Source organism: Bombyx mandarina, chromosome 11 (assembly GCF_030267445.1).
Source record: "Bombyx mandarina strain Sakado chromosome 11, ASM3026744v2".
NCBI classification, from domain to species: Eukaryota; Metazoa; Arthropoda; class Insecta; order Lepidoptera; family Bombycidae; genus Bombyx; species Bombyx mandarina.
The window spans coordinates 14,246,015-14,273,801 of NC_143218.1; the positions used below are offsets into that span (position 1 = coordinate 14,246,015).

The 27,787-nt window shown below is 36.3% G+C and overlaps 2 protein-coding genes and 1 long non-coding RNA gene across 4 annotated transcripts; 1 reads left to right on the forward strand and 2 right to left on the reverse strand.

The window, feature by feature from the left end:
* Nucleotides 1-87: 87 nt before the first annotated feature.
* Nucleotides 88-11,684, reverse strand: LOC114247549 (uncharacterized). Of its 2 annotated transcripts, none has more exons than XM_028180547.2 (5): nt 11,544-11,684; nt 2,589-2,982; nt 2,159-2,315; nt 1,790-1,947; nt 88-1,689 (listed from the first exon to the last, which is right to left on the reverse strand). In XM_028180547.2, the coding sequence occupies exons 1-5, from the start codon at nt 11,608-11,610 to the stop codon at nt 99-101; spliced, it is 2,367 nt and encodes a 788-aa protein (XP_028036348.2). In that variant the 5' UTR covers nt 11,611-11,684; the 3' UTR covers nt 88-98. The 2 variants fall into 2 exon arrangements, with proteins under 2 accessions (XP_028036348.2, XP_028036349.2); XM_028180548.2 differs by having other exon boundaries at nt 11,348-11,610.
* Nucleotides 11,685-11,963: 279 nt separating this feature from the next.
* LOC114247551 (uncharacterized) lies at nt 11,964-22,569 on the forward strand. The gene is made up of 3 exons (XR_016323800.1): nt 11,964-12,088; nt 12,336-19,289; nt 19,611-22,569. It is a non-coding gene; the product is annotated as an uncharacterized LOC114247551 (long non-coding RNA).
* On the reverse strand, nt 15,734-25,068 carry Sf3b3 (splicing factor 3B subunit 3). Its single transcript, XM_089731029.1, has 17 exons — nt 24,882-25,068; nt 24,377-24,625; nt 23,783-23,953; nt 22,857-23,051; nt 22,159-22,633; nt 21,776-21,933; nt 21,223-21,399; nt 20,532-20,839; nt 20,075-20,230; nt 19,697-19,881; nt 19,342-19,508; nt 18,835-19,039; nt 18,517-18,656; nt 17,937-18,163; nt 17,300-17,750; nt 16,645-16,919; nt 15,734-15,942 (listed from the first exon to the last, which is right to left on the reverse strand). The coding sequence occupies exons 2-17, from the start codon at nt 24,600-24,602 to the stop codon at nt 15,802-15,804; spliced, it is 3,657 nt and encodes a 1,218-aa protein (XP_089587155.1). The 5' UTR covers nt 24,603-24,625; nt 24,882-25,068; the 3' UTR covers nt 15,734-15,801.
* Between the last annotated feature and the right edge of the window lie 2,719 nt (nt 25,069-27,787).

Consider the following 27,787-nt stretch of genomic DNA (forward strand, 5'->3'; position numbering starts at 1 on the left):
GATATAAATAAAGATATATATTTTTGATTGCATGAATAAATCGATAAGTTAATTTTAAACTACACCACTAGTATTAAATTATGCTATTTTATACTTAGTCACTGATTTAAAATTTTGCATTTTTCGACATAGTTTTCTTGTTCTTCGTTCCTTTCTAAGAAATGTCGTTTTGCATTATTTATTTGGTCTATAATTCTTTTTCTGTTTTCGGTATTAAATAGGTTAGACTTCGCATTTCTATCGTCAATATCCTCTACCCACAATTTTCTATTACCATACTTGTCATTTATAAATTTTTGTGATAAAGTTAATCTTTTTGTTGGTGATATTTTAGGAGATTTTTTACTCTCAGATAATTCATTTGCAGTTATTTGATCTATTTGATTGAATTCTAATTGCAAATTGCTCATTGACTCCATCGTGTTGCTTTTTGTTGATTCTTGTGTTCTCTTGTTTCTCCAATATGATTGACTTAAAGAGAATCGCTTGTTACTATTTATTAAGTTTTTATCAGATCTGTTTGGGGGACTCGGTGAACGGCTATCTTCACTGGATTGTGATAAATATTGCCTTAGTTGAGGCCTGTATTTCTGGCGAACCTTTCTCTTTTGGCTGTAAAATGGATCCTTTTCGCTTTGTTTTTTGTACTGAGCCGCGGGCCTATTCACGCCCCACTTTGGACGACTATCTAATTCTTTTTTGTATCTTTCTTCTGAACGAAATCTTCGATCTTTTTTCAATGTACTTTGGTGACTGTCTTGTGGTGCGTTTTCGTCAATGTTAGCATAGTCTTTATCTATATTTCTTTCAAGATCATCCAGTGTCACCATCGTCTCTGATGTACATCGAAATACACTCGCTTCGGTTTGGGTGCATGCATCTTTTTTGATTAAGCGATATTTATTTGGTGTTAAGACTTTATGAGCCTCAGATAAATCATTTATATTTGTTATTGGCATACCGTAAATATTTTGAGCTAAGTTGTGTGGCACTAAAACAGCTAATTGTATACCATTTGTTTGTGTTCCAATCAGGTCCGAACAGCTATTAATGGCTATCGGCACTATATTGAATTGATTTTCGGATAAAGCTAGAGGAGGAGGCATATTATGTATGAATAAGTTGAAGTTTCCTGGAGCAGCCGACCTTGGAGAGTTGAATCCCGAGGCTTGATGAGAAGCACAATCTCTTTTTGGGCTTTTGGTTGATTGCGCGTCGTATGTTCTATTAGTTCTAGAAGGGCTTATTGGCTCAGCTGTACATTGAGATGGTGTTTCAGCAGTTGTTGCCTCTATACAGTTATCTTTTTTTTCACTATCGGCATTTATACTAAACGTTTTCCTTATATTAGTAAACCTTTTTTCTTTTTCTTGCTTAGCCTTCTTTTCGGCGTCATCGAGAGCTTTCTTTAAAGCTTCAAGCTTTTTTTGCTCCATTAATTGTTTTTCTTCGTGTCTCCTTTTTTCTTCCTCTAGTCTATTTCGATCTTGTTCTTGCTGCCTGAGCATTCGCAACTCCTCTAATTTTTCTTCTTTAAGTTTCCTCTCTTTTTCTTCTTGGCGACATTTTTCTCTTTCTTCTAACTGGTTCAAAATAGCTGTTTGTAGTTCTAAAGCTTTGATGCGTTTGCTTTCACGCTGAGCTTTAACTTCAGGTTCTAAAGGAACGTTTTGTCCTCTCAAAAAAGTTCTGAAATTAACGATATATTATATTATACATACATATGTAGATAGAACATACACACAAAATACGAACGCTGTGCTTTGTTACCTATTGAAAAAATATCTACCTTCCCTCATCGCTGCCATGACATGATGATCTATCACAGTCAAGTCCTGTGCTATTACTTGAACTTCTTTGATCTATAATAAGTACTTCAGACGAATTTTCAATCATGTTCAAACCTCGTTCGACCCATGATGGAGTTCCTTTCTTTTGATTGGGCATCTGCGTGAATAAACAAAATTATGAACTAACCTTAGCTATGTGTTGTTTCAAATGTAAAAAATATAGTTAAATTAAAATGCAAAATAATATTCTTCGCATGTTGCTTTTCTTTTTAAATCTTATGATAAGGCTCTTTATATAAAATAGGTGTCTTTAAATAAATTGCATATAGAAATAACAAAGAATGTCAGAAAATCTTAGCCGTTCTAACTTGTGGTAACCGAGCGTTTGGTGCAGTTGGTTCCCAAAGTCGTCCTGTGGCGACACCGCGGTCTCCCCATCGCAGACGGCCTTCTTCTGCAGTCCTCGGACTACGAGCTGACCACGGTGTCTCATTTGTACCTGGTCCGGTACTTGATGTTTTCTTCCTAAAATTGAATGTTTTTATTGCAGCTTATTTCGGGATATTATAACACTTACTACACAAAGTATTAATGTTTGGGCCCCAGTTCGTTACTTCGATTTATTAAAATAATTTTAGTACTTAATCTATCTAAGCCGTATTGAAATTATAAAATCACGGAGGAGGGTGGAAATTAATCGTCTATTTACTAAGTTATGAAGGTAGTTAATAAAACAAATGTGAATACATAGTATATAGCCAAAAGTTTCATATTGTTAACAGTTACTAGGATACCTACCTGTCGTCGTTAGTCGTTTGTTGCCAGGCTACAACAGGATTTCGGTTTATATCATGTACCGCATCGTTATTATTCCTATTCATGTGGTTTATAGTTTCGCTCCCATATCCTGAAGTATCTCCTTCGCCATCTTCGTCATAAAACGAAAATCTCTTAGCACTCGGAATGTTGCGATTAAGAATGTTTATTTTTTTTTCATCTTTCAATTTTTTCTCATCGCCGATGTGATGTATTGGAGGTAGACTTGGACTTCTTTGTCGTTGAACTGGTTCAGGATATTCGTATGAAGATTGTTTGTGTAATTCTAATGTGCTTGCGAATTGATTACGGACTTGCAATCGATTCGTATATCTTTCACCTGAGCCCCAGGGCAGGTAAAGATGTGACATTTCCTCTGAAATAAAAACAAAATACACAAAATAATTTTGCTATCTCAGAAAAGAATTGATTTGGAATATAGGACGACGTTAGACGACAAGTACCTTCCATAACAACGGTCGTAGACAGATTGATCTTAATCAATATGTCCCGTACAATAAAATCATATGCTTCCTTTGTAGGCAAGGGCTTTTTTTTAAGTTATATCAATAATTCTTGCGGGGAAATGTTTTAAGAACGCGATACACGTCATTGTGTATTTTACTGTTTTATTTTTATGTTACTCAGAATAAATTCTTTTTTGTTTTTATAATATTGCGAAGCGGTGCTAATTAAACAACTATATTGTGTGCTTTTACTCTTTATGAATTCATTTTTACGTTGTTTTTTGCCCTGTTCAGAATAAAAATAGTCTTTTATGTTATTCTTGTTCGTATCAAACAAGCAAAAATTGTCAGAACTTCACGTGCACAAGGCATTAAACAAGCCGTTCGGGTTCACGTTGGTATGCACGATTTCGGCCACGTCATATTAGTTTTAGTATTTCTCTAACACAGATAAAGAGTACTTACGTCCTTAGTGCATTTAATTTCTGACTTACACTTTTCATCTCATTTTTATCCTGAGCATGATTTGGTTGCTCTGCACACGTTTTACGCAAGAGCATCCGGGTGATGGAAGGCCGGCTATCCTCGACCCACACTGGTTCTGGTCCAGCGGGGTATTCCGTAGGATAGCTCACTCTAACCGGCGCCATCTAGGCGGGCTGTCTCATGCGAGGTTTGGACGTTGGTTGTTGAGCGACAGGGGGCTTTAGTCAGTTCGACTCTGACATGCTCCGCCCTCTATCCCCAGTGGAGGGCGGAAGTCCGGCGATTTCCTACTGACATGATTTGGTATCGGGACTTTTCAACCGTCATCTACTAATAAACAAACCTATTTGGGGACACTGTTAACTGAAAGCCCATTGTTAGCATCTAGTAAATACTCTGAACGTACTTTAAGTTTCTTTACTAATCCATCTTGAGCCCTCTACAGGGTGTATTGAAATGGTTTCTGATAACGCAAATAGATGATAAAGCCAGTGAAGTTATATGTATATCTATAGAGGAGTGTGTTTCAGTTTATGTTGGGATAGTAGGTAGGTACTTTATTGTCATTTCAGTAAGAAGTATGTATTATAACAAGTAGGTAGGGAAGTAAGCAAAATTTTAAAATAACTGAATGTGTCGCAATTCGGCATTTTATCGTTTATATTGTTTGCTAGAAGTTGTGTACTTGATTGTCATTGTTGAGAATGACTGAACAATTAGGCCGTTGAACATGACTATATTGAATTTCTAGCAGATTGAAATACTACAAATTTGCAGCATTGAAAGGGAAACATTTTTTGTTTTATCATTATTCTAGTCTATCTAGAAACTACCAGCTTGTAATGGTACCCTTCGGGTCATTTGGGTCGCGGCGCTGGTCTCATCTATATACTTATACATATATAAATCTACAGTGGTTTTTCCGGATGTTCCGTTACAACTACTGAATCATACATCCGATTGACTTGAAACTTGGTATCCATGTAGAAAATACACGTACTTAATGGATAGGCTAATATTTATATGGGTGTTGGACTCCCTAATAATAATGACAATAAATAATAATGTTAATTTTAAATGCGCAGCGAAGCGGGCGAGTACTGCTAGTCTAATATATGTCATGTGGACTGTGGAGCAAGGTTGAATAATGTAAGTTCTTTAAGGACATTTTTTTTCTAACTTATCTGATGGTCTTGAGTGACCATTTCAGCGTAGCCTCGGCCAGGTGAGCTCACGGGGCTCAAACCTGATTAAGGATACTGATGTTTTAACTCAGAGTACTGTATAAAATTTGCGTAATAAGTTTTAAGTATTCAATAAATAAGTTTTTTTATGTTTTTACTTCATTGCTGGTAGCCTAAAGGGCTTCTTCAGCTACACGGGACGAGTAGGTGAGCTCATGAGTTCAACCTGAGAGAATTTACTAACAATGCTAGCAGGAGCAGTACCTAGCTGAATCTACCTTCGGATCGGAATCGCGCCCCGCTGAGAAGATCCGGCGAGAAACTCGGAGGGTTGTGTCTATAAGCTAGGTTGTTTGTCTAACTGTTACCGGTGCTTGGTGAACTTAAAACCGATCCGTGGATCGGAAAGTAGTAGTTTGTAGTGTCTATACCACAAATAGTTTGCAGTCAGCTTGTCTGTCTATCTAAATGTTATACACAATATAAATAGAATGCACCCTCCATTAATAAAATTTTATAATCCTGGTTTCATCCACAAATGAGACCCAAAACAAGAGTTGGTACTCATTTGTGTACGAAATCAGAATCGGAAAGCTACTAGGATGACGCGACACGATAACTTTCTTATCGTGCCCGCCGCCAACTAAACCCTTGACCCGGGTCACGTCCTTATCCACAAGATTCACTGTCTGTGCATGTTACTAGTAGGTGCTGCTAATACACTCACACAATTATTAGACGCCTGCACCTCTCAACATAGGTAAGGGTTTTCACATGATAAAATAACGAGTGCGGCCTCCTAGTTTAATGATATGTGTACATATGTATATCTAAGTTAAATATATGTCCTCCTGACATGCTTCTTGCCGAATATCATGATTTTATTCATCTTTATTGAGTTGAGTGAGAAAATTTGTAAGTCTGCCTTTTTTTCGCCATAAACCAGTATTTAGTACAAATCCTATACCCGTCGTTGAGAAAAAGCGGTCGGAAGTCTTTTTTAATACTTAAACGGGACCTGGTGTTAAGTGGTTACCGGAGCCTAGTGTGCCGCGATCCGCCTTAAGACGTGTTTTACTTCGCGACAGAAAAAAGGAGTCGGTGGTATGTAGCCGTGCGGGCTCACAAGACGCCCTACCACCAATAATTGTAATTCAGTGCAAATTATAATTCGGACAGAAACCGATTATAAACCGATAACAAAGTCACAAAGGGTTTCTTTTTTTTCCTTTTAAGTGTCAGAAACCTGAAGAGTTGACATGTTTGTATACTTAATATAATATAAATAAATAAAAGTAATTTAAGTTATTGCGAAATAAAAATGCAACTCGGACTGTAACGGATATGTTTCAAATAAAGAGATTGTCCGGTTGTTACACAGTTGAAAACAATTCTAAACAAATAACTTCAATGGAAGTGTCCGTCTTGATTTAGAATATTTTTTTATTTTTTTTAATGTCCCAAGAATATTTGCTAAATCGAACACGCATTTTTTTATTTTATCTCTCCGTTTGTTTGTTCAAGCTTAGGTCCAAAATGACATGACAACCGATTCAGATGGTATGTTTGAAGGGAGATAACTTCTGTTGTCGACTACCTTTTCTCGAACCGAAACAAAATGAAAACTGCACAAAGGGATAACTCGTATAGGTATATTACAAGCAAATTGCGACACTTATCAATCATCATCATCATAGTCGGTTTCTCTTGGCAGAACAGTCGCGGTCATCTGGAATTCTTGTCTAGATCAATACAGACTATTTCATTCTGACAAAACGCAGATGATAATGTTTGCCTACTGAGTTTCTTGCCGGAAAAACCCTCCTCTCAGTGGGTCGCGTTTCCGATCCGGTGGTAGATTCTTTGAAGCACGGCTCTTGCTAGCGTTCGTGTTAGCAACATCGTCAGGTTTGAGCCACATGAGCTCACCTACTAGCCCGGTGACGTTGACATGGTCTCTCTAGACCATCAGCTTAGGTAGGAAAAAAAAAGTTAATGTTCAACTAGTAACTTTTACTGGTGGTAGGACCTCTTGTGAGTCCGCGCGGGTAGGTTCCACCACCCCGCCTATTTCAGCCGTGAAGCAGTAGTGCGTTTCGGATTGAATGGTAGGGCAGCCGTTGTAACTATACTTGAGACCTTAGAACTTATATCTCAAGGTGGGTGGCGCATTTACGTTGTAGATGTCTGTGGGCTCCCGTAGCCGCTTAGCACCAGGTGGACTGTGAGCTCGTCCACCCATAGATCTAAGCAAATAAAAAAAAGATGTATGTTTTACATTTATTTTTATAACAAATTTCCACCGGGCACATCTAGTTTAATTATAAATTAGAAATATTATCGCGTAAAGTAAGCAGCAGCAGTGGTTAGTTTGGTTACGCTCTCGTGCGCGCAATCACACAGCTTTAAAATAACGAGTGAACGTTGTAGCTGTATTATTTAATGTTGCGATAACTTACCTATTTAATGCGTAACGTAACCTGTAATTATGGGGTTTAATTATCAACAGACATGGAATCGAGAATTAGAATTGATATATAGAAGATATAGATAGGCAATAACAAGACCCTGCAGATATATAAACGCGTGATCGCCCCTTTTGAGACATGAAATTGAAGTCATAGCTGCTACGACAATCCTAATTCTCGCGTTTCCGATCCGGTGGTAGATTGTGCGAAGCACTGCTCTTGCTAGGGCCAGTGTTAGCAACACACCCGGTTTGAGCCCCGTGAGCTCACCTACACGTCAAGGAGAAGCTGATATAGCCTCTCAAGGCTATCCGCATAGGTAGGGATAAAAAAACTAATTTTAGAATCGGAACGTGCAACTGCTTCGCGGCAGAATAAATGGCTGTACGTTCGCACTCGAGCGGGTTACTAAGATGTATTGTCACCGTCTGTTATAGAAGCTAGAGGAGGCCAAGTCTTACCCGTAGGTATCTGCCGATTAACTGTCGGACGGACTCTTGTTAAGTTCCTCTAATCTAAAGCATACCAATAAATAAAAAAATTATTGCCCTTTTAGGCAGATGAGCGTACGGCCCACCTGATGGCGAGTGGTTACCGTCGCCCATGGACTTCAGCAATGCCAGGGGCAGTGCCAAGCCGCTGCGTACCGCAAAAACTGCATATAATGTACAAATGTAGATAGCTCTCTTATACTTCAAGAAGTAAGCGAAGTAAAATCTGAATCACGAAGGTATTTTAGAACTTAAATACCTACTCAAGTTTCATTTACTTATCTGCTGGTAATAATTCAATCACATACATACACGTGAAATTCGACCATAATCACAGATACCTCAAGATTTAAATTCATTTTAGGTACTTTCTTGCCTTGCTTTTAGGAGCTATGTAATAAATAAGAAAAATCGGTTGACATAGTGAATATAATATATAAAAGTAGTTAATAGTTACAGCTTACAGTCGCTGCGTCCTCAAATATCATAAAGTTGATATTATACCATGAATATTGTGAAAATTTGATAAAAGATTTAGCAATTGGCGTAGGTACTACTAAAAATATTCGTGCTACCTGTTTTGTATAGGCAATCAATAAACAAATTGGAATTCCAATAAAAGTTCGGAGCGTTAATGTAATGTCGTCATGACAACATATGCCGGTCTGCCGGTCATACCCATGAATGTTATTTGGAAATCCATTAAGGACAAGGGTCGTTATATTCGTTTCACGCCCTTGAGAGTTTTTTGACCATTCATTGCCATTTACATTTGTTAGTTCCGAAAGGCTTTGTAAGGCTTCTAACTAACAATTATTTATTGTTCTTTTGTTTATTATCGATAAAAGTGAAAGAGGAAACTGTAACGGTTGATTTGTTAGATTTAATTTGTCTTTGAATTGTGACGGGACTGTTTTTTTTAATCGCGTCAATTACATAGAAATCTACAAAACTAAAAAAAAATTAGTGCTAGATAGATTTCTTCAGCACTTTATATAATAATATTCTTCTTTTCTGTATTGCAATATTTTCTTCTTCTCTACAAGAATGGACATTACTTAGCTTTTTTTATTTTTATTGCCTTTGTAGGCAGACGAGCATACGGCCCACCTGATGGTGAGTGGTTACCGTTGCCCATGGACTTCAGCAATGCCAAGGGCAGAGCCAAGCCGCTGCCTACCGAGCCAAGCCGCTGCCTACCGGAAAAGCTTAAGACGTATTCTACGAGAGATTCGTGTCGAAAATCAACACGCAGTCCGGAAAGATAACAGAATGACTGCGGCCGCTCTGGTGATGTCCAACAATAATGATATAAGTATCAATGTTGTAATTTACAGGCTTTGCAGACTAATGTCAGCCCTCCTCGCGAATTGCATTTGCAATTCAGGATAGGAAGTAACCCTACCGTTACTTCCTATCCTGATTTAATTAATATTAATATAATGATTAAGGTAATTAATATGGTATTATTATATTTTTTAGGTACGAATGGATGATGGACAAGTAGTAACTTGTGGTGGTTAGGGTTGCATTCCCGTATCTTCTTATTAGCGTCGGTTCACCGGAATGCAAAACATAAGACAGTTTTGTGTATATTTCCGTGGCTTAATATTCTCTGGCTATCGATGTCACGGTTCATGATCGAAAAATCTCTTAATCCCTGTTCTGTTCTAATGTCCAGTAAGCAGTGAAAGTATAAGTTTTAATTAGTTTTCACAGTTGGGAGCAGTTGGTAATTACGTTTAAAGGTATGTGGAGATTTTTTAAATTAAATTACGAATAAATCAAGAAAGTGAAATTGTGTCCCTACTTAAAACGTTTTATCATTAAGTACATACTCATACCATTATGTTATGTATAATTCATTTATTAACCGATTTTAAATAAAACTTAGGAGAGTTCATTTTAAGCGGACAGTTTGATTGTCGAACGTTTGACAGTTAATTGTGGATATCGATTTCTGCTGCTGAATAATAGCTCATTAAGACATTAGTCAAAATGAGTCCAAGTCAAGTTTGTGTTTTTCTTCGAATTAGAAAATACCCGCTTTAAGTTGTATTTCATGCTAGGTGAACTTGAATTTGGAGATTGAAAAAAATATATTTAAAACAAGAACGTACTATGGAATAAGTGTTTATTGATAAATTTTGGCCCTGAAAACCAAGTACTAAAATATATATTACGTTTTTTTATTGTAGACGTATAAAGGGAGGGGATAGTTACTGAAACCGAAAGAAATATAAGGTACTGCGTTAAGTTAAAGTAAAAATATAATTAATTTACTAGGTTATTCACATTTGCCGTTGTCAGGGCAGATGCTAGCAGAGTCTCCTAGGCTGAGCCTCGTGAGCTCGCCTATGCGTTCGGAATCGCTAGCATAGCCCTCCGATATTGCACTAGTAATAGGTAACCGAAAAGAAAATACGCTAGGTACGTTTATATTTCGTGAAAACCCAATGGAAAGAAAAGGCTTACACCGGGCAAGAGTACGTCACACGCGTTTCCGGCATTTTTGATGAACAGAGAAACTTTTTTTCGAATTTTCGTATGTTATGGATACAATCGACTAATATAAAATATTTTAATGCGCATACATAGGTTTGGTTGGCATCGAAAACGACAACAGAATGTTGGTGTCAGTCATTCTCAACACGATACCAGAAAAAAAGACATAATGAAAAATAAACTATTTTACTTAGGAATGTTTATTTAAATGTAACATAATTAAAAAACAACTGATGTGCGGAACCTACGACCTCGACGTAACGTGGGCCGGCTGCCAGGGTTATATTACGGTTCACGGAAAATGAACTTATTAAAAGGACAAGTAAGCATAAATGTTTTTTGGGCTACTAGCATATTCTTGTTGCGACTTTAGTAGTTTAGTCCCTACACTATCTAATTTTGTATTATGAATTAAATGAACGCTATTAAAAGCTATTATTACATTTTGGAACGCAACCCTTTTTCGGTCACTTCTGAGTACAGTCGTAGATGACGAGCATTAATTAGTTAATATTTTTTTTTACTTTAAAGCATTTAGAATAGAAAACATTAAGGCCTTTAAGATTAAGGTGACCCATACTTACTGACCGCGTTTTTTAATTACATGGCGTGCTGATGGTACATAAATGTAACCAAATTCGTACTAGTTTTAATGATTACTCACGCATTAGAGACCGTGTTGGTTCCACTTGCATGACACTAAGCTATTTAACGAACTTATCTCCGAAAGTGGGCATTGAGACAAATATTATTGGAATCAGATCGTTGAACGCTTCATTGGATTAGTGGTTAGTGATCCTAACACTGTACAACTGAATGTGGATTCAATCACCGGTTGTAATCAGTATATTAACACGCTTTTATTAGTTTGACTTTTATCTATTTCTGTAATGGAATCTTAAACGTAATTTTTCACGAAATTCATCACGTTCATCTAATTAACTTTGTTTTGGTTTTTACACTATTAACATTTATTTTATTTTGATATTTGGTACTCTGAGTAGGTATACATACATTATAAAATCATAGTCGAAGGCGGTTGGTTGTCGATCGTTCGTTTTTTATTTGTTTGTTTCACATTTGTCTCATTAAAAAATTAATAACACTATTTAAAAAAAAAACAGCTAAAATCGTACATACCGTTTTTCTAATTTAAAACTTTCAATGTCCTTGGAAGTATGCGAGATGTGCAGAAGTGTGATTTATTTCTCGACGAAACAAAAAAGGGTTTTTGGACAAAATATTTGAAGCCAAGTTATTGTCCGTCAGCTTGCGTCCCTAGAACCCTGCTACTAACACGATCACGGACTACACGCAACACGCAGAAGGTACACACCTTTTTCCCGCGCCCACTGTTGCTTCTTCTGTTCGACTAACGACGTCGGTTTGCTTACTGACAGCATCGCACAGCACTATACATTACACTTTCTAACGTCTCGTATTGCACACACATTGCGTTTCTTCCAAGCGCAGTTCAGTCACGGTGCACCGGCTAATGAGTACTTCGTAGTGCTTTTAAAAATGGACGTTTGCGCGCTACCGGCTACCCGTTTCGGTTCGCTTCGCATGTGCACTCATTGTCCACGATTGATAGACCATCACCTCCGCGACTCTATTACCACAATAACAATCGATTATGTATTTAAACTAACGGAATTCAAGCATATCAGTAAGTCGTGTAATCACACACTTTGACGCGCAACGTAACTCAGAGGCGAATAGTCCAACAATTGCAACAGTCGTCTAGACTTCTTCGGTAGTCCGTTTCAGTCAACGTCACGCGAATATTTCAGGGGAAAGCGCCGGAAAAGCCGCCGGTCGATACTGTAGTCATAGTAACGTTTGTTTCACATGTTTGCAAGAAAGCAGAGGCGTCGTAAGGTGAGTGAGCGATCGAAATTACTGTTTTTTCAGGTATCCCACATACTTTGGAGTTTTCATATGTAACCATCGGTTACATAAATTAGAGAAGTTATTGATTTTTTTGCTATATAATCAGTACAAGGTTTGCTTTGGTTTGCAAAATGGTGAAAACGACGTGTTACCGACCAACAAAAGACCGTACTGCGTCTCTGCTTCTTTTACAACGAAGCGTGTATTTTTTATTTTGTGACTATTTGCATTTTAGGGCACTGGGTAACGTCAAAATTCTCACGTGATACCATTAATACCCTGGAAGTTAATGCTGTTGGTACCATCAAGGGAGATTATAATTATATGAAATTAAGGACGTTAGTTAGTGAATTAAATAATAGGTAAGTGCATTTTATCACTAAATATCATAATTCTCAGTCACGGTTATCTCTCTGAACGCCATATAGACAAAAGCTACCGAACTGTTATCAACCAACAGATAAGAATTATACGAAAAGAATACGATACGGAATTATGGTCTTTACGAATAGAGTATCAACGCTGAAATTTTCTGAAAACCATCAGTTTGGTAGGGAAAAAAATTGAGTATTAGTTCATAGCATCGATATTTCTATATACATATTATATACTGTTTCTACAATAAGTAACATGTAATAACGGAAAACTATTTTTATTTCTCTTTAAATTAAGCGTATTTGGAAAAATAGTTAACACGACGTATGTATCACCGTTAAAATAAAATTAGTCTTTTTCTGTATTTTCTTTCTGCCAAAACTGTTTTTATGTCAAACAATTTGGACCAGTACCTAGTTATTTTTTAACTGGAAATAATTTCTTTCGGTGCAAAATAATAATTGTAATCGCGTCCACGATTTTCTACTACCAATACTATTTTATAATCAATATATTTTTCGATTGCTTATCGACTGGCTCATCGTAACACAAGTTAGATTGTTTAAGTAGGTATGTTGGAATCTCGACAATTGCCCCGAGTCTCAATGCAAGATCTTGCAGTCATGGCTTAGTAGCCTTCGAAAGTAGACTATGATGTGTCATACTTGATGACGTAGTCGAAAATGTGACCAACGATGTCAGAGGCCATATTTGAGCCGCCGCCTGATTAAATTGCTATGTTAAATCATAAGACCAAACTATCGATATTATTATACAACCGAAACAATCCACTTGAACATCTTGGGCTTGCCCATTGAATTACAATATGTATTGTAATTATATTCCAGTACAATCAATACTAATCTGTTATTTTTATACTCACAAATGAATGGATTAAACATATTTTACAAACACTGGTTGTGTTTCCAATGAGAATTAGCCTCTTTTAAATTTTTAGACCGACAAGCCTACGTGTAGATTTATTTATGTAAATGTGGAAAGAGAAAATCTATTACCTAATTATTATGTAGGTACCGTAGCAGTATTACTCTCAAATGGATTACTCAGTCCACGCAGTCTCCATTTGAACTTAATAGAAAGTTGCTTCATATTCACATCACGAAGTCGAGGAAAGGGTTTGTAATGGTTATCATACCATGCTTTAATCATTACATTAATTGATCTAGTTTCTAAAAGCGCCTAATGTTAAAAACGGATATCCTTCATGAAGCTAAATCTAAGATGCTGTATTATTTCTTGGTTCGATTGTCATTCTGTTGTAGAGGGATAGTCTTAGAATGTATAGCACGGACACAAGGAAATTATTGAGGGCTAAATTAAACGAAATTACAATCTTCATACTTTTTTGGAATCGTTGATACATGTAACATTCAGTTCATGTTATGGAGACATAAATTAAATAAATTAATTGGAATGTATATTAAAAATTTGATAGTATTTATCAATCATATCAATCAAGAGTCATGATTCATGACTAGACTATGTTTAATGACGTGGAGAGAATTTTACACTAAGCTGACATAGATTGATATAAAGATATGAAATATAATTTCCATAATTTCTACATTTTTTTATTTGAAAGTATATGTGAATAACTTACAACGCTATTTCTTCTAATATAATTTCCATAATTTTTACTTTGTTTAGTTGAAAGTATGTGTAAATAACTTACAACGCTATTGCTTCTCTAATTCAACAGTTTTCAGTATGGCCGTTCACAGTGGAAATCCAGAGTAATATGGTCTCATTCACTCTCATTTCGTGTTTTCTCATGTTATCTGGTATTGGAATTCAAAATATTTCGATCTAGGTAAATATGTCCCTTCTACTACATGAACTGTCTACCCCATTTTTATTCGGCCACGAAACCTTCAGAATAGTAGAGAAGATTAATAGCAACTAGTACCACTATGTTTTTTTCCTACCTTAGCTAGTAACCTTAGAGGGTTATGCCAGCCAAACCGAATGAGTAGATGAGCTCACGAGGCTCTAACCTGAGGACATGTGCTAATACGAACAAGAGCAGTGCTTCGCAGAATCTACCACTGGGTCGAAAACGCGACCCACTGAAAAGATCCGGCGAGAAACTCAGTGGGTTCTGCGGGTTAATTCATTCGCCAACCCCTTAGTCGCGTGTGGGTTCGACGAGAACGATGACCGGTGTTTGTAATTAGCCTAAAGCATCGTTAGTAGATCGGGAGGATCCGAAATGACGTGATTTGGGCGACGGCAACGGTTTACCATTCGGTCCGCAGAATCGGGTATGTAGTTTCCGGCGGCCACGACAAGAGGGTTTTCATGTCGCCTTTTTCTCGAAATGGGGCACTGACTGCCGACTGAAGACTTAGTGATGGAGTTTGACTCCAGATCGTCATGAAGATCCACGTTCCTCACGAACCGCGGTGCTCCGACGGCTATCCTGCAAAAACGGGATTGAATGACAGAGGGTTCCAAATCAGTGCGGGTCCCGTGAGCGAACACTAAGCTTGCTTAAATCATTACCGCACTTATGCAAGTTTTGTATTGTCACCTTGTTACGAACGGACAATTTACTTTGCTAGCAAATCATCGGATAGAAGATAGAAGAACTACTCCAATAGTACTTTTTTTTATTGCCCTTGTAGGCAGACGATCATACGGCCCACCTGATGGTGAGTGGTTACCGTCGCCCATGGACCTCAGCAATGCCAAGGGCAGAGCCAGGCCGCTGCTACCTAGTACCTAGTTTTCGAGTACGTACCTAACGCTTAGTAATTAAGTCGTCGTGACGTCTCTTGCTGCATTCATTTTGATCGAAGTATAGATGATGTAGGATGCATGCGAATGATTTCCATAAAGATATCAAAAACATCGCGTAGGTCGGTAATGACACTCGCAAAAATCATAGGTAGGTAGGTACCACCCACCTAATTTGCGACCTAATTACCGATGATGTTGGGAGCTCTCACAAGGATAGGTATTACACTATCACTATGCGTATCTCTGCCGTGGAGCAGCAGTTGTATTACAAAACGGAGACTTCAAGGTTGAGTAGCGAGATTTTATGTTGATATCTATGGGCTTCGATAATTCCTACTTAACATAGTGAACTCTTAAATTGAAGAAATCAACATTTTAACATTGATGATTAAATCATTTAAATTAAAAAAAAAAAAATTTTTTCCGTTTTGGTTTACACCAGACCATAAAAGTCGATAATTTCTGGACAAAAAAGGTTTTAGTAATGAAATGCTTGTGTTGGAACTTATCGCAATATTTTATTTTTATATTAATAGAAAAGCTTATGAACTATAATTTATAATTAATTAGAACGCATATCTAGTTCGAATGTCTTCAAGTTTTTTTGATACTTCGGCGGGAGTACGTTCCAAATCACCTGCGATGGCTTTTTGTTTTCCAGGGTCTAGGGAGTTAAACTGTTCACATAGATCTCCGTCAATCACATTCTGCAACAAAACAAATACCGCGATTTTTAATTGGCATATCAAAAATTGGACTGTAGGTAAAGGAATACAGTAATTCAGTATTGAAACAGTTTATTTTTGTTGAGCTTACTTCTTTCTAGGGCAATAACAAAAACAAAATTTTTTAGTGCTTAAATGGGGTGGGCGAGCCCACAGCCCACGTAGTATTAAGTGGTTACTGGAGCCCAGACATTACAACGTAAATGCCGCCACCCACCTTGAGTTATGAGTTCTAAGATCTCAGTATAGTTACAACAGCTGCCCCACCCTTCAAACCGAAACGCATTACTGCTTCACGGCGGAAATAGGCAGGGTGGTGATACTTACCGGTGCGAACTCACAGAGGTTCTACCACCAGTAATGCGAAATATCTTATGCGTGGGTTTGTTTTCCTTTCTAATCTGTATATTAGATAAAGTTGAACTGTTCATTCTAAAAACTACAGATAAGCTGATAACAGCGAATCCGACTCTCAAGAATGCAGCATCCGATCGCAAGGCGGCGTCACCATAACGGCAGATCGCACGCCGTGCATAACTCGTCAGCCTTGCTATACCAACAGTGTAACACAAATGTCTTCAGAATGAAGGCATCTGCTGACTGACTGTCGGAATGTAATTTAAAATTGACAAAATTTATAAAAACATCAATATTTTACAATAATGCAACAAGTTGAGTACATACCTTTACTGGGTAGTAATAACTTCTAAAAGATAAATGGTCACGCCCACATAATGGTGAATTTTCACTTCTCATATGCATCTCTAGATGTTGAAAGAAGTCATGATCTTCTCTTGATGTAAACGGTAGTAGAACGCCAAGAGACCCACTAATTGTTGCATATAGTAGTGCTTCAGAACCACCAGGAATTAATGTTGCTCTCTGTAGAGAGGTTACAGTTTCACCAACATGAAAATTGACCACAACATCTCCCTTTTGTGAAGCACCATTAAGTAAACCTGAAACCAATCAAGTTTATCTAAACATTACTTCTAGATTAATTTTATTTATGAATACAGAACTTTAAAATGTACTCAGATTTTAAGTAGAATCATAAAAATTCATTAGTCTAGCATGTGAATATTTCTGTATCATCATTTGAAATTTTATGGCCAGAATTTACTTCTGAATACTTCTTATTCTACCTTACTTTGATTAAATATACTATCTTGCATATTATAGGAATGATGTATTCTGGTAAGAAAACCATTGACCGAGACATCCACAACTTCAAGATAAATGGTGGGTTTTCCTAGCATCAATGAGTAAATAGGTGTAGTTTTTACATTAAATGTTAGCTTTGGCATTAAAAAAAGTTATATTAATTCACAGAACTAACCTCTGTCCCAAAGTGCTTTGTTTCCAGTTGGATCTTCATCAACATCATCACTTACAGATTGTGGTAACCGCATTATAGCCACATTACCAAATTTGTCAGATACTGCTATAGTGTCATAATCAAGAATACAGCTATTTGTTATCCATCTAGGATTGGTATCATCAGCAAAAATAATTAATTGATTCTCTCTTTTCTTATGCTTGACACAAAATACAGATTCTTGGACATCAGAAACAAAAATTCTCTGTCCAATCGTTTTTATATCTGCTATTAAATTTGGAATATGTCTATTTTCACATTTACGTAGGAGTTTTCGTCGTCCAATATCATATAATCTTAACATGCGTCCGACACCAGCTAGTAGTCTACCATTAAATGCTGCTATAGCACCAGGATATTCATCTACTGGAGTTTTGTGAACAAGTTCTAATTTTCCAGTGTTGCCATATATCTGAAAAACAGAATTCAAAGGTTAACATTTTGTAATATATGATAGCTAGCTTTTGATTTTTTCTATAACCTCAGATCTGGTTAAGTGTTCGTCAAAAATCTTCAGATGAAACACGGAGCGATATAATTTTACATCATTGGAAAATATTTTGTATTGTGTAAATTTCATTATTCGTTTTTAAGTTACCTTATAAACATGTAGACTGCCTTCAGTGCAAGAACGAGGAGACAGTATCAAATCCTTTGCAACACCAACCACAAGATGTGGTTGTGCATGTTCAGCATGTGCAGCCCATCTTACTATGCACAAAGAAACAGCTGCTTCGTTTTGCTCCAGTGGAAGTCTAAATAATGTATTGGGTTGACCCCCACCAATACCCATGTCAACAACACGAATTAGAGATGCCCACATGCCTGAAATAATGATTTTTTTTACTAATTTGTGGTTAACCTTTTAATCATTTTAACAATGATCAATTATTATTTTCTTAATGTTTCCCATACTTGAATCAAATGATTAATGTTAGATCATTTGGGATTAATGTAGGGAATTTTATATAGCCACATCCGATTAGAGACAGACTACTTTTATGTAGACTACTCTTGCCCAGAGAATGTGGCTATATATGACAGTATGCATGGTTCTTTGTATGAAAAACAAGGGCCAAATTCTTAATGCATAATTTAGCAAGATAATTATTTTCTGGTTTGTTTATTGTGTAGTGAAAATTTTACCATAATATATCAGAGAAAGAAAAGAAAGTTACCTGCTCCAGCTTTAGGTGAAGAAAAAATGTATTCAGGCAAAGTATCAGATAGAAAAGCATCTGCCATTTCATTTGCTAGTTGCTGTTCTTCAGCAGCACCTCCAGCAGCAGCTTCACGCATTTCTTGGGCCATTTGAATTCTACAATATATTAAATGTATTATATATAACCAAACAAAGTCTTATTTATTTTTTATAATTAATAGTTAACTCAGTACTGCAGGAGATTTCCACATTAAATTCAGGTTTGTGTGTCTTTGTTTCATCATTTAAATTGTCAAGTGTAAATTGAAATTAAAATTTTTTAAGAAAAAAATACCTTCTGTGTTTTTTCATTTCCTCTGTGTAGGCATTGTGATCAGTTTCTAAAACTATAATGTGATTGTTGTCAGAATTTATTATAAACTTTCTTGGTGTGTATTCTAAAGGGACAAATGTTTGATTGAATACAGCTCCCAATTTTTCTAAAGCCAAAATTCTCAGAGTGTTTGAAGATATGGCTACAATGCCTTCAGTACATTGTTCTGAAACACAAATGCAGTTTGTTTTTAATTAAAATTTTATTTATTAAAATATAATATTTACTTATTTAATATTTATATGTCCACGGCATGGTTTTGCCGCCTTCACAGTCGAAGTGACTCCAGCTTGGCTATGGAATATGCCGAGTGCTACCCTCTACCACAAGGGGAAGGCGACATGCTCTACGACGTTGTGGGCTCATCACTGTATGAGACAGCTACACACCACTCTTGCTTGGCTTCACCAGCAAAGGTAAGGCCAGGCAAACACGTCGATATTTTAAACAGCAATTTTTTTTTCTTACCTGAACTAAATCCTGCTGCATATTCCAAACATTCATAAGATAGAGGTGTAAGGTGAAAACGATTTTGATAGTGATATCCCAGCCATGTTCTAGACGACACAGCTAGTACTGCTTCAGCAGCTTGTACCCTTACTTTAAATAACTTTACAGGTCTTGACCCCAAGTATCTGCAAAATAAATACCAACTTAAAATATGATCATTTTCAAAATTATGTTTTCATAGTAGTAAGGGCTCTCAGATCTGGTTAATTACTCATCAAAATTTTCAGATGAAACACGGAGCGATTACAATTGTTAACATCATTGGCTTTTACAATAAAAGAAGTTAGAAACAGTGATTTGATTAATTAATTACCTAGTTCTAGTGTCTGCGAGATCGCCGCTTACAGAATCTAAGGTAGTTCTTAACAGCACCCCGTTGCTTAAGCCAATGTTTAAATGCAGGGCAGATTTTGCACCAGATTCAAATGGTTGCTCAATAATGCATAATGACTCTGCACCAGCTGGAAGAGCTTGCATAGAACGTGGTGAAAGACAATCCTGAAAGAAAAAAAACCTATATTTTTTGAATTTTTTATGTTTAAGAGTTAACTGTAAAATTTTTTAAACATTCAGTAATTTGAGAATAACGCTTTTTTGGGATGTTGTAATCACAAAAATCAGTGGTGTCCTGGTGTCATCATTCCAATTATTGCTATTGTATGTGGTTATTATGGTCACCAGAAATACTTACTGCTGGGTCCAAAGAGATAATTCTGACAGTGTTATCATTGAGACCAACTGCTAAAAACCATGCTCTCTGTTCCCCTGCTGCAACTGAACCTAATGCCATACAACAAACATCTGAAGATAATTTCTTTCTTTCTGTGTATTCATTGAGCTGTCCAGTCTGAAAAACAAATTTTACTTAATTGAAATATGTGTTTTACTAACAAACATTTAAGATTAGTATTTTTAAGAATGTCCACGGCATGGTTTTGCCGCCTTCATAGTCAAAATGACTCCAGCTTGGCTATGGAATATGCCGAGCGCCACCCTCTACCACAAGGGGAAGATAACATGTTTTACGACGTTGTGTGCTCATCACTGTATGAAAGACAGCTACGCATCACTCTCACGCGGCTTCACCCGAAGGCAACGCCACGCAAATACGTCGAAAAAGGGTATTTCGATGTTTTGTATTTACTTACAGGGTCCATTTCGAAATATACCAACTCCCCTCCAGTCAGGGCAATGACGACTTGTCTTTGATTGACTGCACATCTGACTATAGATTTTTTTCCAGGAGCCTTCCATTCATTTACACGTTTGTCAGCACGAATATGTCTTATACCATCAGGATATACTTGTACTAGAGCGTCATTACCCATTGCATGACAACTAAGTGTAGGTGTAGTTCCCAAAAATCCTGAGTCAGTGACTTCTTCAACAGTCTCACCGATGGAAAGAACAAGTGTGGCATTAACGAATGACACAATGATGTAAGAATCGTATTCCTCTGTAACCAAAGAAAATTGAAAGCTATTATTATGTTCAATAAGTAACTAAGAAAATTTTGTTGATGGCGATGTTGATCTTCAGTGTAGATAACTTGCTCTGCCTACCTGTTCGTCATGCTGAACCATGTCTGTTCACCTGCCGTTAGTAGATTCTGAAAAGAAAAACCACTGGTGTTTATGTTTGACAAACAACCAGGGTTTTATTAGTAACTTGTTGATAAAAGGGAGCATTCATAAGTGGTAGTAGTAGAGTGGCGTCACAGTTTATCAGTAACACGGACCAAAATTATAATCACTATGCTCCTGTACTTCAATCTTGACAGTTTAATTATTTAATTTTAGAGCTCCCTGAAATAATGAAACAGAGTAAATTAATACTCACCATCTTTATTTCGTCGAACTGTCCAAACAGCATTCGGTGATCCTGGAAGCTCTGATACAGCCATTTCAGCAACTTCAAGACCATGTCTTAGTGCTCTAAGGGAGGATCGTGGGCCTCTCCCACATGCCAAGTAAACTTGCGGAGTATCTTCCCCAGCTAAATCTGCCACATGGCAAGCTGGAATTTTTATTAATCAATCATATATATATATATATATATAGTAATATGTACATACTATTTTTGATTTTGAGGACTCGTCATTAACACGTTGAACGCCATGCGGCCCACTGGTGGGCCTAGCTTACTTTACTATCTGAGCCAAGGCAAAATTAGAGAATCTAATTTTAATTTGCACGGAACATAGGACTTTAAACTGCAAATTTCTATTGATTTGAAAACCAAAGCGTTTGGGTTCGGCTTAATACGAGTTTTGTTTGATAGCTGCAATGAGTGGCTTGTAGGAAAGCCTCGCGCGGCTCACGGGTGACCCTCGTGGCCCGAACGGTCAGTAAGATAAGGCTCACCAGTGATGCATTCAATTGCTACTACTTACCTAATATTGGTGACAAAGAATCCATTTCATCTACCAGTACTAAATTCCTCAAAGGTCTTGGTGCAAAAAAGAATGTGTCGCCCTCTTCTAGAGGCATAGCAGAGCTAAATTCTGGTTCATCATCTTCATCACCCAAATGTGCTATCTGATACAAGTAGCTGAAATTTATGTGTATTTTAGTAATTTATCATTCCTAAATAGATGTACAGCACACATCATAAACTTAGTATGTACATCCTATATCAGTGTGCACTCACCCCATAACAAGGGAGGACCTTGGTTCAAGGATAAATTTCTATAGCATGAAGTAATTCTTAAGAGTACAAAATGAGTTTATACTCACTAGCACTTATGCAACACAAATATATTTAAAGTATACTCACTGGTTGCCAAATTCACAAGCCACAAACAAAAATCCAGTTTTAAGAACACACATTGATGTTGCCACTGGTACAGTGTCAAAGTATTTCAGCTTTATTTCAGTGACCATATCTTCATCAGTTTCTATAGTTATTTTGAAAATATCACCCTGTTCAGTTTGTGCCAAAAAGAAAAACATGGACTTAGTTTTATGTGTGGCAGAACAAACAAAGATCATTCCTCTTTCTGGATCATCTAAATCGTTTCTTCTGCGAGGTATAGGACACCTAATATCATGTTGATCACCCAAATTTTTGTATGTGAGATAATTTTCAGAGCATATAAGGACACCAGAAGGACCATCATTTCCTCCAGGCACAGTTATGAGAAAGTTTGCATGCTCTTCTAAAGGTTCAGAGTACTTTCTAACAACATGATTCAAACCAAGATCTAATTCGTAAAATGTTAAAGTCTGTTGAGTTTTTTGTGCAGCTTCACCTGTGGAAGAGAGTCATGATTGATTTTCAAAAGTAGAGATAAGACTTATTTGTGTGTGAATTTAAAAATCATACAGAGAGGATTTGACGTCACTGTCAATCAGAAACACGGACCTCAGAATAATCATAGTATGTTTTGTAATTAGATAGTATGTTTAAATTATCACAAAAAGTATATGAAATTCTAAGCAAAACATGACAAGACATTCAAGATTACTACTAACCTGTAGGATCTGAATCAGCTTCTTCATAATCAATTTCCAAACATGCAAACATGGGATTTTCAAATCCAACATCAACACCAACCATGTGATAAACTAGTGTGTTTGACTTGTGAGCTTCAAGTGGTGAAGATATTGTTAGCCGAGCTTCTGCATCTCTATTCAAAATGTATACCAATTTCTGTTTTTCAATTGCACCTAAAATTTAAATAAACATTGAGTACTGATTTTGTAAATTTCATTTGAGCAAGTAAATTGGAATTAATGAATTTAATATTGTACCATTCAAAGTACAAAAAGCAGTTTTATAAGATCTGACAGTGAACATTGTTTTTTTTTTAATTGTATGGTATTGAGGTATAACAAAGTTAGTGATTGACCAAGCATCATTGGAATTTAGATATTTATATCTTTTTACTGATTTTTTCAAAACAGTAAACCTGTTTTTCGATTTTAGAGTGAGATAATCACCTTAAAAAAGACAGGTGCGATTTTTGGTCTCAAATCAATGCATCACATGTGTGGCGTAACTAGAATCCCATTATTACTTATCTTAATAATTATATTTTCCAGCTTATTGGTTCACATCACCATAATTGCCAATAAAAATTTACAGTATTCATTATAAGGTACAAACAAATAAAATTACAAAAGGTCCAATTGAAATTGTATGCACAAACAGTGCTTAAGTAAGCTTAACCTAGTTTCCCTTCAATAAAACAAATATTAGGATTTAACACTCCACGTTTTGTACCACTGCATATCAGCAACTCTGGCAGATTTTCGAGACGAGAAGAAAGTCTTATGGATGGCTTTGTAGCAGTGCTAAAGGTTAATTGTAATTTTTAGTTGCGGCATTCCAAAACTACTCTTTTGGAACCCAAAACTAAAATTGATTCAAGAGGTAGGTATTATGAAAAAGTCCGTACCAATCATAACAGCTCTTCCTTTAGGATCAATTGATAAATATTGACCAGGAACTATTCTCCTACAGCCAGATTTACCAAATGTTTCTTGATGGACTTTCTCCAAAATGTTCTTAGTTGGGATGTACTCCAAAATGATGATACGTCCAGAATCAGAACCAACCACAATGTAATCTGCAGAAAATTCTGTATTTTAATGTTGTGTTCTATTGTTCGTAAGTTCAGGGTTAGGTATAACTTTGGAGATTTAGGTTATTTTTGCATTTTTAGTGTGTGCAATAATTTATCATGTAAAGCATGCTAGAAAGTCAAGAGTCATAAAAGTTCAAATTGTCTGTTAGGATTAGTTTGTTCCATTGCGGTACATCCCAACATTGAGAAAATGCAAGGAGCGACGCTTTGGCCATATTTTGTGCATCTAGTTATCCCATGTTCTTTGTGTTATAAAAAACATGGAGCAAGATGATGCAGTGTAATTTTCGAGCTCATATAATGTAAAAATATTGGATTTGAGAGGAAATTATGGGATTAAGATAATTTAAGAGCTAGCTACACAGTTCAATGGACCACATGGTCACATGGCCAAAGTTTACTCACCTTTTGTTCCTCCGGTTAGACGAAAAGCCATAATAGACCGAACTACACCAAATATTTCAATTTTCATTAATGTGTGGACCTTTCCCGTGTTCGGATCTGGCCGTAACAATTCAAGTGTTTTGCCACGTGATATAATAATCTCCTGTTGCTTAGTGCCAGAGAAATTTCCATGTACGGCATGTGTTATGGCAGAGGAACCTTGCAGCGTTAAATTGTAGAGATACATCGTGATCTTATTTTAACCTATCCCTGAAAATAAATAGGGTTAGGTTAGTTAATTTACCTTTTCAAATAATTTAGGCAACTGAAACAGGGTTTGAATTAAAATGTAGGGCTCGTAACTGACGAAAGCAGAAAGGATTTTGTGCTTTCGAATGGGTGAGCTTTCTGTTATAGCACCGAAAAAACGACCACGATTAATATATAATTTATCGTGGAGATACCTAGTGCAAATACAAATTGAAATGCATCCTAGTCTAGCAAAACGAGAGAATTAAAAGATTACCTTTAAATATTGGCAATTGATGGCCGCAATGCGGCTCGATGCAGTATTTAATTTTCACGGGTGAACCGGCACAAGCAGTTGCCGGTAAAATGGCGGATTCAGAGCACGCCATTGAGCTTCGTTTTCACAGACCAATCAAATGAGAGAGTTTTGCATCATGGCGTCGAGTTTTATAGAGGAATGTTGCCATATAAGAAATATTTTAGTAGCTGTTTTCTGCCATCTGTTGTTGGGTAGTGAAACTTGTAGCACAGGCTTTCAACGAATGAGCAACGGCTATTTTTTGTCAATAGATGTCCATTGCAGTCCACGTAACATGCAATGAGATATTTGAATAGACAATAAAAATAACTTTAATTTACCTTAATAGATAAAGCTTCAATGTTAGTTCATTATTAACAAAAGTTTTATTAATAATAAAATTAAAATTAATTTAGTTAAAATACAGTTATATTAAATGTATTTACTTAAATTATTCGGAATTACACGTATTTAAGACACATATTCTAATCTCACTAGAGATTTGATAAGGATCTCTCTCTCTCAAATTCTTCCTAGTTACAGACATCGAGCTCACCGCTCACTTTGTGTTAAATTGTTACGTGAAAAAATGGCCAAATCATAAAGTGAATGCAATGCAACGTGCTTCCAACGTAATTATTTCCGACTGATTTTGAAAGGTCGTCGGAGACATACAATGTCCTGACTAAGGCCTCGATTCAGTAATCTCGGTAGAGTTCCTCGGTAGGGCGGCAGTAGACGAATCTTCCTATCCGTTCTGCTTTTTGATAGCGGAATACGCAATTATTTTTTTCTGGCTGCCCAGTGAGCGCCTGTCAGTCCAAAGGTGAGGCACCCTGCTGTCTTCTTGAGAATTGCCGAATTGGCTGTACATCTTCTAGAGTCCTTAAGCCAGCTAATGGAAAATTGTATTGTTTTTCTGTAAGCTGTACCTTTGGTCATATAAATATATAATTATGTATTTATTTAGGTACCGCCAGAGCGTGTTCTGAACGGAATTAAGGATAGATTTTATTGTGATTTCTACATCATGTACGAAGGTGGGCGAGGGAATATGATTTATCTTAACACCAAGTGGTCCGTTCCCCGATGGTCTATCTTTTTAAAAAAACAAGTAGAATCGCTGCGTGCATAATGGTTTGCAAGGCCATAATTGTGCTATGTGTTGTCACTGCATTATGTTTTGTATCTTTTATTTTATTAATGCCGTTTGGACAGACGAGCTCAAAACTCTACCTGCTGTTGAGGAATTACCGAGCAGACATCTCAACCTATATCCCGTCATCCACATTAACATTATAAGCTGATCACCCAATCGCATAATATCTGTCGCACACCCATGTACATGCGGTTGGTTTGTGGTATTTTTTTTTACAGTATGTAATAATATTGGTACAGCCTTTTAATATGTATCGTCATTATTACAAGTAACGTGAATTTATAATGTTGGCAGATATTAGTACTAAATATTGGGATCTTTCATCGTGGGATTGGTTCGGGTCGAAAAATTAGTACCTGCCTTTATGAAGCAACGCTTACTCACCGTCACTGATAATGTTTGTACGACGTTTCATAAATAAATTTGTGTATTTTTATTTCGTTGCAAAGCAATACTGTCTTTGACTGTCCTTCAATTGAACTGTTATTTCGGTGATATCGATATTGCGATCGGTAAACGTAATCGACATTTTTGAACAGTTTTTTTAAGTATCGGTCACGAATCTTAGACTTGAACATTATTTTTAATATATTAAGAAACAAAATAGCTTATCTTATACCTTTAATACCTTTAAACGAGCAATTCTTATATATTAATATATATGTATATAATCTGAATCTCGGAAACGGCTCCAACGATTTTCATAAAATTTAGTATACAGGGGATTTCGAGGGCGATAAATCGATCTAGCTACGATTTATTTTCAGAAAATGTTGTTTTATTCGTGTTTTCAATAATCAACTCTTCCCGACATCTGTTGGCGAATAATAATAATATTTTTCTTAATTGAGGGCAACTGACCGCTTTAAAGAAACAACAAGATGGCGTTATCAAAAAAAAAAAACGAGCAAAGCTCGGTCATCATCTAGTAAAATTGTTAAGCTTGGTATGCGTTAGGCGGATACGTCATTTATTTATTTTACATTACAGGTATAAGGCTCGCTTAGTTTCAGGTCACGATCTCAGCGGATGATGTGCACGTGTGCCGGTTCGATCGTTCGCAGGAAAGAAAAAATACAAATAAAAAATATTTCGCTTTATACGAACGTCTTGCACGCAATTTTATCATGATGATAAAATACGTGTTAAAAGGTGTTCTTAAGATGAAATGTTTTAAGTTTATACTCGTTATTTTGGAAATAGAACATAATATGAATTGGTTATGCGTATTTTGTATGAAATATTTTAAATTTATTGCTGTCAATGACAAAAGCGTATTGATTATATTTAAATAATTGTTTTGTGTTTATCGATTCATAAATACTAAATACTATCAATTTAGTTTTCGTTAGTGAGAATCTATGTACATATAGCGGGTAATTTGTGGCGGGAAACCCAATGTTTTTTTTAAGTCGCTTTTTTCTACATATTAGAGATATTTAATTTTTCAGGGTTTGTAGAATAGTGTTGGATATCGGAATACTATCTACATGTTTTCCTTTTATTGTTCCATACTGTACGTAAATCTGTTAATACAATAGAACAAGGACGCTGAACCAAATTTGCTTGCATTAAAAATGTAGGATTACATGTATGTATGTAGGTATATCCAATTTTAAATGTGTATTTTAATCTGAAAAAGTTGCGTGTACATTAAATCTTATATCTCTGGTGATACATTTTGTCGTTTTAATTAAGTAGGTGTCAGAAAAAGAAAATAATTCAG